General features: G+C 41.0%; 1 protein-coding gene across 5 annotated transcripts; it reads left to right on the top strand.

The window, feature by feature from the left end:
* Nucleotides 1–6,121: 6,121 nt before the first annotated feature.
* LOC307041513 (deoxyribonuclease-1-like) lies at nt 6,122–16,205 on the top strand. 5 transcript variants are annotated; one of them, XM_079684974.1, is made up of 11 exons: nt 6,166–7,268; nt 8,030–8,146; nt 8,240–8,334; nt 10,092–10,178; nt 10,404–10,516; nt 10,901–11,013; nt 13,257–13,411; nt 14,752–14,848; nt 14,931–15,039; nt 15,243–15,496; nt 15,530–16,205. In XM_079684974.1, the coding sequence occupies exons 2-11, from the start codon at nt 8,066–8,068 to the stop codon at nt 15,557–15,559; spliced, it is 1,134 nt and encodes a 377-aa protein (XP_079541100.1). In that variant the 5' UTR covers nt 6,166–7,268; nt 8,030–8,065; the 3' UTR covers nt 15,560–16,205. The 5 variants fall into 5 exon arrangements, with proteins under 5 accessions (XP_079541099.1, XP_079541100.1, XP_079541101.1 ...); XM_079684975.1 differs by having other exon boundaries at nt 6,167–7,268; nt 15,243–15,460; XM_079684976.1 differs by having other exon boundaries at nt 6,167–7,268; nt 15,243–15,382; nt 15,497–16,205.
* The last annotated feature ends 1,071 nt before the right edge of the window (nt 16,206–17,276 follow it).

Genomic DNA, 17,276 nt, shown 5'->3' on the forward strand with positions numbered 1-17,276 from the left:
GTTGGGGGCGGGGCATTTCGAGGGGGAAACAATCCTTTCCCCCTCGCCTGGAGCACAGTAAGCGCGCGGATTTTAAATGTTAAACAAACATGTCATCAGTGGCGGCCGGCCCATAGGGGCGCTAGGGATGCCGCCCCCCCTCTTCCCACATATTTGATTGTCATTCAAAATTAAAAATAAATAAAAAAATATATTTCCAAAAAATATATATTTTTTATTTTTATTTTTAAAGAACAAGGTAAATATTATATAGTTGGTATCAGTAAAACGTATAATCTACAATAAAATCTCGTTTAAAATTGTTTTACGATGTCTAAAGTTACTGATAAGTCACATATTTCCTGCCTGGCCGCAGCGTGTATCATTACCCTCTCTCGTCCGGGCGGTAGAAAGGAGCCCTCAGCCAGAGCAGCTGCAGCCAACAAGCTGACTGTTGCTATCTGTAAACTATGCCGCCCAAACATAATTTCACCCAATCAGCGTCGTCAGATCTGATGCTCAAAAGGCGCCCTTTCAGCGCCCTGGCCTGTGTGTCTGTGAGTTGTTTGGACTCGTATCCAAGGTGACGCTACAGTATTTGTCTGCAGGTGTAGACTCCGGTGCTAGTGGATCGCCGGAGCTGTAGATTAACATTTACATGCTTATTGTAGTTGTAAGGGCAATGCCTGTGGCACCATGGAGCATATGGGTGGGCTGGACCTGTATTTTACAGGAAAGGAGTGATCAGAGGGTCGAGTTGTCGATTCTTGTTCAGTTTTCATCTTCCTCACCCTCTCAAACTTTGAGTTGCGCGCGCTGCTAAAGAGACGCGCTACCATGGAAACCAAACAATGGTGTAGCTGTATTAAAGTCCGAGTGGAAACAGTCGTGAGTAAATGTGATTTTGTCAGAAATTGGGAAAAATGCGGGAGTCTCCCGCGAAAATCGGGAGGGTTGGCAAGTATGATACACACACACACACACACACACACACACACACACACACACACACACACACACACACACACACACACACACACACACATACACACACACACACACACACACACACACACACACACACACACACACACACACACACACACACACACACACACACACACACACACACACACAATGTTCGTATTTAGTCTCCTGATTTGAAATGCCCTAGTATGGTTTTGTCACCATTTCCATAGCCCCACCAAAAATATTTTCCACCAGCCGCCACTGCATGTCATACATTGATTCATTGCAGCCCATTGACAGGGATAGATACCTTAAAAAAAAAGGTATTTAGTAGGATCGGATTCTTGTCCATATCTTATTAAAGAGTGGACGAATGATCCGACTGAATGGCCTGAAGTTTCATTCCCTGATATCTTCTGCTACCTGGTTGAATCACCCGGTAAGAGGCAAAATCACGTTAACTGATTAATTAAACCTCACATAATTTCTATGTCTGATAAGGAAATTAGCACGTTTTATTGAATTTGTTCATCACACAATGGTTGTTATTGCACAATAGTAATCATGAGCATACATATTGGTTATTGACGAGTCGGTAGTGGTACGTTATATCACGCAGGGATTTACACACACAGCAGTATTGGTCCCTGGAGGCACACAACTTTTTTACAAGTGGCTTTGTTGGAGTTGTGCTCCATCATAAACTACCTTCATCGGATACCTACCTGTTCCGTTGTGACGTAAAGCCATCCTGGAGGGTGACAGAGAAGCCGCACCAGACGTGGGTATAGCAGTTAAGGGAGAGCCCAGATAGCAAAAAGTCATTGAATCAACATTGAGATGTGGTCACGCTGAAGATTGTGTTCAACATTGAAGTCAGACATTGAAACAACAGTGAATGTGCTCGCTATGATCAACATTGAAAGAATGTAGAATTGGATCAACATTGATTCAACTATAGTATGCGTTGCATTATACATTGAAACAATGTTATTATCAGATTACAAAAAGTCATTGAATCAACATTGAGATATTGTCACGCTGAAGATTGCAATCAACATTGAAAATAAACTAAAATGAACAAACAAAAAAAGAGCCCATTATTTATTCAGTTTTTTATTCCGATTCAATGATATCAACATTTTGTAACATCTTTTGTCCACAAGCACACAAAACATTCTCTCTTAAGGTCCCATGTCATGCTTTTCTGGTTATTACCCGTCCCCTTGTGTGTTATGAAGGTTTCTCTGCATGTAAACGGTCTGCAGAGTCCCAAACCCTCAAAGTACACCCTGTAGGGAGTAAAACTCTAACACAGAGAAGACCTCTCTATGCTGCCCCAGAACGCCTCGGTGGACATTTCTCTTTTTCCATTGTTTACTTCCTGAGTAAAGTGACGTAACGGATTTCCACGCACACAGCCTGGCTGTGAGAGTCTGTGTGTAGGCTCAGGCTGAGTTCCTCTGTGTCTCACAGACCCCATGCCATCATCATCTTCTGTTTAAAGCAGCTTTGTTAGACGTTGATAACATGCATTCTTCACATGTTGAAGATATGGATTTGAAAAAATGCACGTTTTGCAACATAGCACACGTTAAGGACATTTCTTGACATAATAAACATCTAGCAAAGCTGCTTTAAACAGAAAATGATGATGGCCTTTGAACACAGATTCTGAGGATCGTTTCTGCTTCTGCTTTTATCCATCAGGTCAAAATAGGATTCACACACCTGACATCATTGTGATCAGGCCTCAGCCTCTTCAGCACATCACAATCAAAGAATTTAAGAATAAACAAATATAACAATTACAATCCGGTGCCTCTTGTCAACTGGCAACTCACAATTCCACACATTTTAATTTCACAGGCAAATGGGACTGCAAGCTTAAAATGACTACATGTGCAAGCATGTACATACATTGAAGTTTTACCTGATCACTAACAATGAACTTGAACAGTAGAAATACTGGATATGCCCCTCTTTTGAACTGGCAACTTACACATCCACACATTCTTTGATTCTCTATTTCAGAAGATAACTTATATGCTTAAAATGAAATGAATGCTGTGAGGTTTTACATGAGCACTAACCACGATGCACTAGAACAGGCGAAACATAGATTAAAGTCATGTCTGGCTTCCCCATTAACATTCACAGCAAAAGCTTTGTTTTCCGAGACCTTATGCGCTGCGAGCATCGAGAGCCAAGCTCGTAAAAGATAGTCTGAATGGCTTCAAAGGTATACCTCATCTCCTTTGGATAATCCATGTTCATTGCATAAAGTAGGCCGAAGAGGAAAGGCAGTAGAGAGGTCTGGTAGGTCATGCAGTACAATGGTCCATTCCCAAACAACAGCCACGTCTCGCACATTTGGGGATATGGCGGCATCATCATCTTCAATGACGGTGAGGACGGCCACAGACACACCTCTGAGCAATCGTTCTTCATGGTCAGTGTCCTGAGGAAAAGTAAAATATGCAGGAATGAGTGCTATGGAAAACTAAACGACAAAATACATATCCACTGATTCTAACTTTAGCACCAAGCTACTGAGTCTTAACATTCAGCTTGTGGAAGTTATAATTGCAACTCAACAGCACGGCGGCTATCACCCACCAACCTTGTTGTGCCGAGTTCTATAAAGAAGTATTTTCTGATAAAGAACACCAGACAACAATGGCCAGCTGTATCGGGTTGGCTGTTGCTCAAACAGCGCTGATATTTATTTTTGGGTGAACTCATCGCGCTTGGGTTCATGAGGTGAAAACATCTCTGGGCTCAAAATAAATCTTACACAAAGTGTATTATGCATAAATGATTAGCATAAGCTATGAGGTCGTAAAATGTTTTGCTACATTAAGCAATATTACTTGTATTGTGTTAATAAGTTTATTTCCTACAGTTAGTATTACTTACCAAACACTCCAGAAGAAACTTGGTTGTGTCATCTCGGCAGGCCTCTCAGTGCTGCTGTCTTTCGGTGAGACACAATGTCGGATGTCTAAGGAGTACCCAGTGGAAACACACAAACATATCAATTAGTTTAGTGCCGTAGTGAATTTATACAAAATCCGACGTTCTGTATAGTAATGAGGAGGATAAAGAACAGGTCAGATCCCGGTAGCATGCTTCAGTAAAAGACTGGCAAAAGAAAAGAAAAAACAATCCTGCGGACAATTTTAATTTCTACTTTTACAAATTAAAAATACTGTTATAGTTCTCAAATTGCACCAACTAAGAACACCAAGCAATGCAAATTAAGTTAAGCAATAAAGTTGTTTTCTCTCTAACTCCTGAAGAGGTATGGGAACTTCTGATGTTGGGGATTCTGGTGCCGGGGCTTCTGGTGCTGGGCCCTCTGATGTTGGGGATTCCGGTGCTGGGGCTTCTGGTGCTGGGCCCTCTGATGTTGGGGATTCTGGTGCCGGGGCTTCTGGTGCTGGGCCCTCTGATGTTGGGGATTCTGGTTCCAGGGCTTCTGGTGCTGGGCCCTCTGATGTTGGGGATTCTGGTTCCAGGGCTTCTGGTGCTGGGCCCTCTGATGTTGGGGATTCCGGTGCTGGGGCTTCTGGTGCTGGGCCCTCTGATGTTGGGGATTCCGGTGCTGGGGCTTCTGGTGCTGGGCCCTCTGATGTTGGGGATTCTGGTTCCAGGGCTTCTGGTGCTGGGCCCTCTGATGTTGGGGATTCTGGTGCTGGGGCTTCTGGTGCTGGGCCCTCTGATGTTGGGGATTCCGGTGCTGGGGCTTCTGGTGCTGGGCCCTCTGATGTTGGGGATTCTGGTTCCAGGGCTTCTGGTGCTGGGCCCTCTGATGTTGGGGATTCTGGTTCCAGGGCTTCTGGTGCTGGGCCCTCTGATGTTGGGGATTCTGGTTCCAGGGCTTCTGGTGCTGGGCCCTCTGATGTTGGGGATTCTGGTTGGGCAGACTGAACACCCTCACGCTTCCTCCTTCTCTCCAGCCTCTGAAGTACTGACCTGGGAGACTTCGTCTTTTTATGTGGGATCAGCAAGGGTGTGTAGTCTGGGTGGGCTATGTCCTCGTTTTTTAAGCCTAGGGCAAGACAGTTCACAAACGAAATGAGAAGGGGATAGAAGGGGATAGAAGGCGGTGAAATACATTTGAACTGCAGAAAGCTCGGAAGCTACCACCAGTGTTGTTAGCATAGCTGTGTTTTTCTATACTCAAGCAAGGTAGCCTGCATAATGTAGTAGTTAGTTAACTTCTCTTAAAACTAGTAATTGAACATTCATGTTAACTACGAAACAATTGAACACTGTTATTGTGTGAATAACATTGTCATACATGAAGTGCTGACTACAGACATACACATGTTTGGATTGGACTTCCACATTACATTACGTGTCACTTGTTAGACGCTTTTATCCAAAGCGACTAACATACATTCAGTACTGTGGACAATCCCCACAGGAGCACTTTGGGGTGAAGTGTCTCAGGGACACAACGACATGCTGACTGCAGTGGGACTTGAACTTGCTATCCTCTGATTTGAAGATCAGCGCACTAACCCACTGAACCACAGCCTTCCCTTTCCCCTTTCCTTTAGTGTGTTATATAGGTTTTAGTGCATGTAAATGGTCTGTAAAGCCTAAAATCCCCGTGTTCCCTCCAGATGGAGTGACATCCTGAATGTTCAAGTCAAAGAACACTCCAACACTGTTCCAACTCCTAATGTTTGATTATAAGCATGTATTTTCTTATATATGTTTTAAACAAAGCATATAGAGAGATGTTAACGAGCTGCATGAGATCACATCAAAAACACAGCTCTGTTCATGAAACAATCACGAGACTGATATCTCACTCATGAACTTGAAGCTGACGGAGTAAATGAAGTACATTCAAAAGTTGACGAGATCGGTCATACCATCTCATTTTCTCTGCAGACAGGAAACACTCAACGACGCAGATAACACACACAGTGCATCTGCGGTGTGTGTGTGTGTGTGTGTGTGTGTGTGTGTATGTGTGTGTGTGTGTGTGTGTGTGTGTGTGTGTGTGTGTGTGTGTGTGTGTGTGTGTGTGTGTGTGTGTGTGTGTGTGTGTGTGTGGTGTGGGTGTGTGTGTGTGGGTGTGGGTGTGTGGGTGGGTATGTGTGTGAACTTCCTGTGTCATAGGTTTCTTCTGTTTTTCTGCGCAGTTTGCTGTCATTCTGTCTGCTGATCTGACGGTGAGTTGCTTTTTGTTTATATTACTTTCAACTGAACTCTTTTGCTCTCACAGAAAACTGAACTCCATGAGAGAATACATATAACTATAAAGACATAGAAAAGTGCTGCTGGTGCAAATATTATAACATATTGTTTAGTTATTTACGTTATCAGTTACAGAGCAGCTGAGCATTAATTACTATGTCATTTATTAACCATGTTATCTATAACTAATGTTTTGCTGATGCATTTTATTTAAAGTAACTTGTAGTTTACATGAATATTTCAATTTTGTTACCACTTTACGACAATTCTTATTGAAAACTTTTTAAATGTTTACTGCACTGCATTAAAACTGCAAGCTATTAAATGTTAAAGCTTTCCCTGGCTTGAATATATGATGCGATATTTCAGTTGCAAATACATTATTTACATTTTTACCTGCTCAACTTAAAAGCTGCTTACGTTAATGCATCAATTACAATTCATAAAATACATCTGTAATATTTAATAAACCTCTATAACTGTGTGCTTTTGTAACTTTAAATATATGTTGCTGCTAATATACTTTACATAGTACAATTATAAATAAATTGTAAAAGGGTAGTTTTTAAATGAATTTTTTTTACCAATATAACATTTTCAACGTGACATATGTTAAATATTTCGTGATCTTGTCCTGAAGAAGATCACATTTTATCTATTTAAAGAACAACTCCCAGGTTAAAGACACCTGTGAATAAATGTGTAGGAAAATGATGAATACACTAGATTTTCAAAAAAAAAAATAGAAATATACACTACAGTGACATCTGGCGTCGTTTTTGTAAGAAATGTTCACTTACCCATAAAAAAGCCTCGGCACGTGACCTCCCGCGTGTGACGTAACACGGGGGACACAAGGGGGAGAGCGGCCGGTGTAACGTATTAATAAACATGGATCCCAATGCTAGTTTCGACACAGAAGACACAGAAGAAGTTGAACATGAATATTCGAATGCATATGACGGACCACAACCTTATAATTATGAGCCTGCTAGGCGTCCAAGAGACCAGGAGCAGCCAAGGATTAGAAGAAATAACGGCCATCGGAGATAAATTGAGCTGTGGTGTGAGGAGAACCAGTGGAGAACTGGGCAGCTATCTTGGTGAGTGACCGGCGTTAGCTACAGAATGTTAGCTAACGTCACATCACAACATTGTGAAGTTAGCTATCATATATCAGGCTATAACTAAAGTAACATTGATAATATAGTAACGTTACTGGCAGGACTGTTGATACTGATCCATAACAGAAACTAATGCGCAAGTACCAGCCGTATCTCGCGTTACCTAATGCAACTCCACTACGGTGCTGTGTACCGGAGGAGAGACGCGAGATACGGCTGATACTTGACGATCTGGCGGAGAAAGGTTGTGGAGCCTCCGTTGATATGCCGTTGTAAATGGCTTGATGGAAAGCAGGTGTGTAGTCGGGGAGGGTGCACAGCTGATTGCAGCAGGTGAGTGGAGATTGAGCCGGGAGCCAGGAGTGACAGCCACCATTCACACACAAACAACACAGACAGGGGGAAACAAACAAACACAAATTCAACACAAAATCAATCAACACAAAAAATGATTTTCTTAATTATACTTCCTCTCGATGAGATTAAGATTATTTGTAATACAATTATTTTCAACTGTTTTCTGCATTCTTACTTTCCCCTTCATATTGACTCCTATCTTTATAAATAAAGCCACCTCTGTGCTGCTTGTTAACTTATTATCAGTAATTACAATGTGCAGTCTCATGTGAACGTTTAATTACAGCAGCTTTACAAAACCCAACGCTAGTTTCTCACTTTTACACCCTCCATTTCTTCTTTTTCTCCCACTCTCTGTTTGCTCTTACTTTCCGTTTTAACAGCATATAAGAAAACACATTTAGTCGTCTGATAACAAAATGAAGATCGCGGCCTTCAACGGCAAAAACCTGGGATGGAAAAAAGTCACAGACAAGGCGGTCGTTCACGTCCTCACCAAGGTGATAATCCTTCATAATGTTATTTGATAATAGCTTGATAATAACAGCAAACTGTAAAGTAAGTGATATGTAAACACTGTGTTTCTGTTACAGATCGTGTCTCAGTACAGTGTGGTGCTGCTGCTGGAGGTGATGGATACGAGCGGGAAAGCCATGAAAAGGTTATTGAAAGAGCTCAACAAAATAAGGTGAGTCTTCTGCAGCTTTTTATTTTGCACTTTCATATCAACAGTTTCAGTTTCTGCCACCTGGTAACTCAGCTAAATACTTCAACCACCGAGAATCTATATATTTAAACGGTCATCTCACTCTTGAACACCAGGAGGAATACTTGTTTGACTCAGTTGTTTCCAAATGTTATCCACAGTGCCCCACTTCTGTAGCTTTCAATATATTTGCAAGCATGGACACACCCTATCACATGTCCCTTTGCTTTCAAGCTATAGAATATATATTTGAAATATGTTATGATGACTAGAACTGCAGTTTCAGTGACAGAGCGCTGAAAAACTAAAAACACTTTTAGAGTGGAAGCATAAAAGCAACAGCAGCAAACTTCTTCTAAATCTTTACTGCGTGACAACACTCATTGCTTTTACAGATTCTCTCAAAATTGCACAAATTCGGTGCAAAACTGGCATATTTACCACTAGGAATACATCTGAACATTTTCTTTACAAAGATTAGCGTATACTTCAAGTCTTTTATAGATTATTAACTTAATAAAGTGTTTTTACAGTTTACTTATCATTCAATCCCTGAAAGAGCCCTTTTCAAACACAAAAGACTTTACGAAAACTAAAAATGATGTGTCCTGTGTTTTACGTGTGCTAACAGTTTGTTTCCCAATGATGCATAACCAACTGAATTAATGGATTGATGATTGGTTGGTTGGTTGAATGATTGGTTGGTTTTTTGGTTGGTTCATTGATTGATTGATTGATTGATTGATTGATTGATTGATTGATTGATTGATTGATTGATTGGTTGATTTATTGGATGGTTGATTGGTTGGTCGAATGGTTGGTTTAATGGTTGGGTGATTGGTTGGTTGGTTGGTTGATATGGTTGGTTGATTGATTGGTTGAGTGGTTGGTTGGTTGGTTGGTTGGTTGATTGATTGAGTTGTTGTGTGAGTGATTGATTGGTTGGTTGGTTGGTTGGTTGGTTGGTTGGTTGATTGATTGATTGGTTGAGTGGTTGTGTGAGTGATTGATTGGTTGGTTGGTTGGTTGGTTGGTTGGTTGGTTTGTTGGTCGGTTGGTTGATTGATTGGTTGAGTGGTTGTGTGAGTGCTTGGTTGGTTGGTTGGTTGGTTGGTTGGTTGGTTGGTTGGTCGGTCGGTTGGTTGATTGATTGATTGGTTGTGTGAGTGATTGATTGGTTGGTTGGTTGATTGGTTGGTTGGTTGGTTGGTTGGTTGGTTGGTTGGTTGGTTGGTTGGTTGGTCAGTCGGTTGGTTGATTGATTGGTTGAGTGGTTGTGTGAGTGATTGGTTGGTTGGTTGGTTGGTTGGTTGGTTGGTTGGTTTGTTGGTCGGTTGGTTGATTGATTGGTTGAGTGGTTGTGTGAGTGATTGGTTGGTTGGTTGGTTGGTTGGTTGGTTGGTTGGTTGGTTGGTTGGTTGGTTGGTTGGTTGGTCGGTCGGTTGGTTGATTGATTGGTTGTGTGAGTGATTGATTGGTTGGTTGGTTGGTTGGTTGGTCGGTCGGTTGGTTGATTGATTGATTGGTTGAGTGGTTGTGTGAGTGATTGATTGGTTGGTTGGTTGGTTGGTTGGTTTGTTGGTCGGTTGGTTGATTGATTGGTTGAGTGGTTGTGTGAGTGATTGACTACAGCCCTGACAAAATGTTTGAATGGAACAAAGGACGTACTAATAACTAAGCTTTTCTCAACTACACACCAACTTTCCTGTAACAGTTTAACCGTTTTCTGTTCCTCTCAGCTCCAACAGAAATAGTCCTTTCTCCATGACCTCCAGTTGCATGCTGGGACGTGACACCTACAAGGAGCGCTTTGTCTGTTTCTACAGGTACAACTGCCCAAAAATAAAATATATTATTAAGTATTGTTCATGTATACATGTAGCCATCAGATATGTATATACTGTGTGTGTGTGTGTGTGTGTGTGTGTGTGTGTGTGTGTGTGTGTGTGTGTGTGTGTGTGTGTGTGTGTGTGTGTGTGTGTGTGTGTGTGTGTGTGTGTGTGTGTGTGTGTGTGTGTGTGTGTGTGTGTGTGTGTGTGTGTGTGTGTCAGGGAGAAGGACGTGACTCTGGAGGATTGTCATCAGTATGAAGACGTTCAGGTTGGAGATGTTGATGCCTTCGCCAGAGAGCCGTTCATCCTGCGCTTCAGCTGTCCCTCCACAGGTACCTGCTTCTATGAGTAATGTATTTGAACCAGAAAGAAAATGGTGCAAGATTTGGTGGTTTCAATGGTGACATTTATCTCCTTAAGGGTCTAAATGTATTTTGGCTACACATGTCATTATATACCTATTATTGGAGCTGACCTTACACCCTTACATACATTTATGGTATATGCATTAACACAGGTAAAAAGATCTGCAGTATTTTTTACCTTTTTTTACGTGTGTGTGTGTGTGTGTGTGTGTGTGTGTGTGTGTGTGTGTGTGTGTGTGTGTGTGTGTGTGTGTGTGTGTGTGTGTGTGTGTGTGTGTGTGTGTGTGTGTGTGTGTGTGTGTGTGTGTGTGTGTGTGTGTGTGTGTGTGTGTGTGTGTGTGTGTGTGTCAGTGCTGAAGGACCTGGTTCTGATCCCGGTTCACACCAAACCTGATGACTCTCTGAAGGAACTGGACGAGCTGCACGACGTGGTCGACTCCATCAGGGAGAAGTGGGGAACTGATGTGAGTTAGATTTTGTTAGACAATTCTCCCTGTTCCCCGGTTTGAGCTTGAACCTCAGGATCCATGTATCTGTGATCCTCTCCAGAATGGAAGTAGTCATCACATACAGAGCATCAACTAGTTCCTGAACAGTGTCCTTCACATGCTGATATCCAAGAGAGGGAGTTCCACAGTCACAAGATGGAGGAATAGAAAGCAGTATTCAATGTTTACTTCAGATTAGCTCCACGTCAGAAATGAGCATGCTTGTCATATGTCTCTCTCCATAGAGGCTGAATCATCATGTTAATCACATAGCTATCATATGCCTCAAACAGTCCTGATGCTCTTCTAGGTAATCACACATCCTGTCATGTACACAGCTACAGTTGGGATACATTTGATATCATGGTACTCTGATACTGGAAGAGGACATTCAGTATTTTCCCAACAACATTAAACTCTGAGAGAAAGTGCCACGTACATTTCAATATTACAGGATGTTCGTTGTGTTCATAACTCTAAATTTAAACTCAGGAGCTTTTTTTTGTAACTCTTTTGCATAATTTAAATGACTTTCAAAGCCCCGGTTTTGTTATTATTTTGCAGCAAACATTGTCTCAAAATTCTTTTAGAAGAATTATCTAATATACCAGGATATTACCATTTACATTTTCTGTTAAACCTTAGTCATTATGTAGAACACAGGGGAGTTTTCCTTCTGTACGGCAGATGTTTAAAGTCTGCTGTCTGACATTTCAGCCTTTAATCACTTTATGGTTGTTTTGCATTTGAATGGTTAAAGATATGTAAATGCTGCTCTCGCTGTGACACAAAGTGAAAGACTGTTGTTAGTTTTAGTTGTCCTTAATCAGAAGGAGATTTGTTAATTTTTAACCGGTGGATGGTTTAGTTGTGCTTGAGTACATTTGACCTACATTACCTGTACTTTAATTGAGTGTTATAATGTTTGATGCTTTTTCATTCTGACCTCTACACCCAAAGATATTTTACGATAAAATAAGCGCTTTGAGCACCAGGAAAAGGCTTTATAAATGTAATGTATTATTATTATTAATATAAAACTACCTTATTTACTCCTCTAGATTTAACTTAGTCACTTCTTACATTTTACATGTGCATACTATAAAGTTGCAAGAAAAAGTCTGTGAACCCTTTGGAACTTCCTGGATTTCTGCATAAATTGGTCATAAAATATGTTCTGATCTTCCTCTAAGTCACAACAATAGATAAACACAGTCTGCTTAAGCTAAAACCACACAAACAATTATATGTTTTTATTGAACACACCATGTAAACATTCACAGTGCAGGGTGGAATGTGAACCCTTGGATGTAATAACGGGTTGACCCTCCTTTGGCAGCAATAACCTCAACCAAACGTTTCCTATAGTTGCATATCAGACCTGCACAACGTTCAGGAGGAATTTTGGACCATTCCTCTTTTCAAAACTGTTTCAGTTCAGCAATACTCTTGGGATGTCTGGTGTGAATGGCTCTCTTGAGGTCATGCCACAGCATCTCAGTTGGGTTGAGGTCAGGACTCTGACTGGGCCACTCCAGAAGGCCTATTCTCTTCTGTTGTTGATTCACTTCTGTGCTTTGGGTTGTTGTCCTGTTGCATCACCCATCTTCTGTTGAGCTTCAATTGGTGGACAGATGGCCTTAAGTTCTCCAGCAAAATGTCTTGATCAACTTGAGAATTCATTTTTCCGTGGATGATGGCAATCTGTCCAGGCCCTGAGGCAGCAAAGCAGCCCCAAACCATGACGCTCCCTCCACCATACTTCACAGTTGGGATGAGGTTTTGATGTTGGTGTGCTGTGCCTTTTTTTCTCCACACATAGCGTTGTGTGTTCCTTCCAAACAACTCAACTTTGGTTTCATCTGTCCACACAATATTTAGCCAGTAGTGCTGTGGAACATCCAGGTGCTCTTTTGCAAACTTCAAACGTGCAGATCAGAACACATTTTATGACCAACTTATGCAGAAATCCAGGTAACTCCAAAGGGTTCACTTACTTTTTCTTGCAACTGTATGATGCAGCGCTGTACTAGAAGAGGTCCTGAAATTGGCTCATTATCCACATACTACAACATTAATTCAAACGTATTTGTGCGGTTAAAAAATAAAAATAATATAACGTTCTGTGGGAATAATACACAATATTACGCAAAATGAGTACTTTTACGTTTGATACTTTAAGTACTGATCAAATACTGTTAATGATGTTTCTTCTGCAGAACATTATGATTCTGGGAGATTTTAATGCCGATGGACGTTATCTCTCCAAGAAGAAGAAGGACACGATCCGTATCTCCTCCGCTCCTTATCATTGGCTGATAGACGATGATGTCGACACCACGAGTAGCAACAATAATGACCACACCTACGACAGGTAACACACATTTCGTTGTTAAAGTTTATTCCAAGATTTTGTGTTTGTTAAAAAAAGTCATTTTTGTCGCACACAACACAATGATATGTTTTAATTGACATCTTGCTGTGTAGCCCTGTATTACAAGATACACTGCACAAAGGGACTTTCATTAAATGCATTATGTCCACAGATAACACATATTTGTAGAAGGTTAGTTGAAAGCAATAATATTAAGTAGAACCTATTGTTTTTTATTTGAACTTAATCTTATTGTTTTCAAGTAACCTAATACAATTATGTGTTATCGGTTTACTGATATATTTGTTTAAGTCAATGTTTAAAAAATAATTCAGTGTAGGTAGATGTTTTTGAACTGGGTTGGCAGTCTTAGAGACACAGGTGTTTTAACAGCTCCAAGTTAACCAGATACAGCACACACACCTTTCATTCAGACTTTGTAGACTGTTGTCGTGAAGTTAAGGTACGTATATTTATCTGGAACATTTTCAGACACAGAGGCAATTCAAAGTGCTTTTCATCAACATTAACACACAATCGGAAGACAAACGAAAAAAACAAAATAAATAAACGCAATGGAATAACAGATTCATATAAACCATGCATAAAAGAGATTGTAACGGAGGTGATCCCTGGGGCCGTAGATCTCGGTCTCCGTTACCGAGGATATAGCTTCACTATTAGCGAAGCATACTAATTTGCTCCACGCTAAAACCTTGCACAGGAAGCATGTGAATATATGTAATTTATGCATCTATTTGTCACGATCTGTCTGTGTTTTAGTTTGTCTGTCTCTGTTTCCTGCTTTAGTTTGAAAGTGCTCCCCCTCCCGTCTTGTCTGTTGCTGGTGATTGTGTTCACCTGGTGCCCTGTGTTTCTCCTCCCCCCTCACCTGTGTCTTGTTGGTTTGATTAGTCCTGGGTGTATTTAGGTTCTGGTTTGCTGTTAGTCAGTGTGTGTGGGAGATCCTTGTTGCTGCTGACTGTGATCACATGAGACAGTCATATTGATGCTGTGAATCATGTGCCCATGATTAATAAATGCCCACACCGGGTTGCATATGGACGTTCTGCCTCTGCCTCCTTACTTGGGTTACTTACTGCTCAATGGTCCGCTTCACAGAGATACAGAATAGTTTAAAAACAACATTGTAAATACAATACGTGCTGCAAGAAGTGTAGGGATACAACAAGTGAAATCACCTCTGGGTAAGCAGCTGTAAAACGGGTTAAAGAGAACATGAAACTCTGTTATGTTTGAATCCTTGTCCGTGCAGAAAAGCTTTTTTAATATCCAAAGACAATCTCTGGAGTTGAATCTTGATATTTCACCACACACAGGATCGTGGTGTTCGGGGAGAGCATGCTAAAAGCCATTGTAACCGGATCAGCCAAACCCTTCAACTTCCAGAGAGAGTTCCACCTGACGGACGAAGAAGTGAGACTCATGGACAGATTACTGAGATTACAGATTACTGAGCAACATGTGGGTGATTATTAAACCTTTATTTCTGTCCCAGACTCTGAGTGTCAGTGATCACTACCCTGTGGAGGTGGAGCTGAAGCAGAAAGCAGCGAGAAAAAGAAAAAGAAAGGCACCACCCGCCAAAGGACAAACTCACAAGAAAGGTAGCGTTTGTTTTGTTCAGTGCCTTTTGGATATTGTATTTTCGCCTAAAACATGTGTAACAGTCTTTGTTTTAGTTCTGACGTGACTTTGCAATCAGTGTTTACATATCTTCTTCTTAGACATCATAAAAATGCATTTCCTTTGGTGTTTAAAGACTTTTTAAAAACTGTCTTCTCTTTCATTTCTAAATGGACCGTTACAGGACCACAGAAGAAGAAGGCAAAGCTGCTGGAACCACCGAAGAAGAAGGCAAAGCTGGTGGCACCACAGAAGAAGAAGAAGGCAGAGCTGGTAGCACCACAGAAGAAGAAGGCAGAGCTGGTAGCACCACAGAAGAAGAAGGCAGATCCGGTAGTACCACAGAAGAAGAAGAAGGCAGATCCGGTAGCACCACAGAAGAAGAAGAAGAAGAAGAAGAAGGCAGATCCGGTAGCACCACAGAAGAAGAAGAAGAAGGCAGATCCGGTAGCACCACAGAAGAAGAAGAAGGCAGATCCGGTAGCACCACAGAAGAAGTAGAAGAAGGCAGATCCGGTAGCACCACAGAAGAAGAAGGCAGATCCGGTAGCACCACAGAAGAAGAAGAAGCCATCGAACCTGCATCGAACACACCGACCAAGAGGAGACGTTTAGACAAATGAACAACAAATAGACCTTCAGACATCATTTTGTCTTCCTTATTTGAAATATTTTTCACATTTAAATAACCTCATTGAGGAAGAAAGACTCAATCTACTCAAAAATGTGATTTTAATTATTTCTCTGATGTTTTTTAGCTTCACTGCGCAGAGGTACTGGTGGAGGCCAAACACGGAGCAAAAAGGTAGAAAATGTGACTTGGACAAAAATACTCCTAATGAATGATTGTCTTGCTCTGTAACCGCTTGATGAACATATAAGAAACTAGTCATATCAAAATGTGATTACATGTCAGTGCTTATGTCTTAGCCCTCCACCAAGTCCAACCCTACCAAAGCTCAATTCAATCATTCATGTGCAATATCATATTTCGATGTAACTATTGATATTATCTATTTAAGTTTTTACTTATTTATTATATCATGCCTTTCTCTAATTTGACTTGTTGTTGTTGCACTGTTCCTTTAATGCTGTAACACTGCAAATCACCCCACTGTGGAATCATAAAGGATGATCTTATCTCAAAGTTTGTTCTGATTGTTTCTAAGTGATCAGCAGGAGTTGAATTATCCACAGTCTCTCCATCTCCACAACAAACAGACCTGGTGATCTGCATGCTGTTCGGCTGTCGCTAACTTTAGCTCAGCTTGTTTCTCAGATATCTCCAGATCCAGACGTCCCATCACTGAAAACCTTCAGCAGAATAAAACGGAGTTAAAAAACACCAAGATGTAAAAAGTGTAAGGTAAAAAGGTGTTTAAAAAGAGTACTTCTACTTTTACTCAAGAACAAGATCTGAGTACTTCTACTTTTACTCAAGTACAAGATCTGAGTACTTCTACTTTTACTCAAGTACAAGATCTGAGTACTTCTACTTTTACTCAAGAACAAGATCTGAGTACTTCTACTTTTACTCAAGTACAAGATCTGAGTACTTCTACTTTTACTCAAGTACAAGATCTGAGTACTTCTACTTTTACTCAAGTACAAGATCTGAGTACTTCTACTTTTACTCAAGAACAAGATCTGAGTACTTCTACTTTTACTCAAGTACAAGATCTGAGTACTTCTACTTTTACTCAAGAACAAGATCTGAGTACTTCTACTTTTACTCAAGTACAAGATCTGAGTACTTCTACTTTTACTCAAGTACAAGATCTGAGTACTTCTACTTTTACTCAAGGACAAGATCTGAGTACTTCTACTTTTACTCAAGTACAAGATCTGAGTACTTCTACTTTTACTCAAGAACAAGACCTGAGTACTTCTACTTTTACTCAAGAACAAGATCTGAGTACTTCTACTTTCACTCAAGTACAAGATCTGAGTACTTCTACTTTTACTCAAGTAGGGAGGTGTGTGGTGCAGTGGGTTGTCCGTTGGTGTTGGGATCAGAGGGGTCACAGGTTCAAACCCCACTGCAGTCAGCATGTCGTTGTGTCCCTGAGACACTTCACCCCAAAGTGCTCCTGAGGGGATCGTCCACAGTATTGAGAATGTAAGTCGCTTTGGATAAAAGCGTCTAACATGTGTCATGTCATGTAATGTAATGTAAAAGTACAAGATCTGAGTACTTCTACTTTGACTCAAGTACACG

This window comes from Notothenia rossii (assembly GCF_949606895.1).
Source record: "Notothenia rossii genome assembly, chromosome: 5".
Taxonomy (NCBI): domain Eukaryota; kingdom Metazoa; phylum Chordata; class Actinopteri; order Perciformes; family Nototheniidae; genus Notothenia; species Notothenia rossii.

What these genes read in the sequence shown, in the direction of transcription:
- LOC307041513 (XM_079684973.1), top strand. Translation starts at nt 8,066, where the DNA reads ATGAAGATCGCGGCCTTCAACGGCAAAAACCTGGGATGGAAAAAAGTC. An exon ending in CTTCAGCTGTCCCTCCACAG is followed by an intron (nt 10,517 to 10,900) that starts GTACCTGCTTCT and finishes TGTGTGTGTCAG; the next exon opens with TGCTGAAGGACCTGGTTCTG. An exon ending in AGGACAAACTCACAAGAAAG is followed by an intron (nt 15,040 to 15,242) that starts GTAGCGTTTGTT and finishes GGACCGTTACAG; the next exon opens with GACCACAGAAGAAGAAGGCA.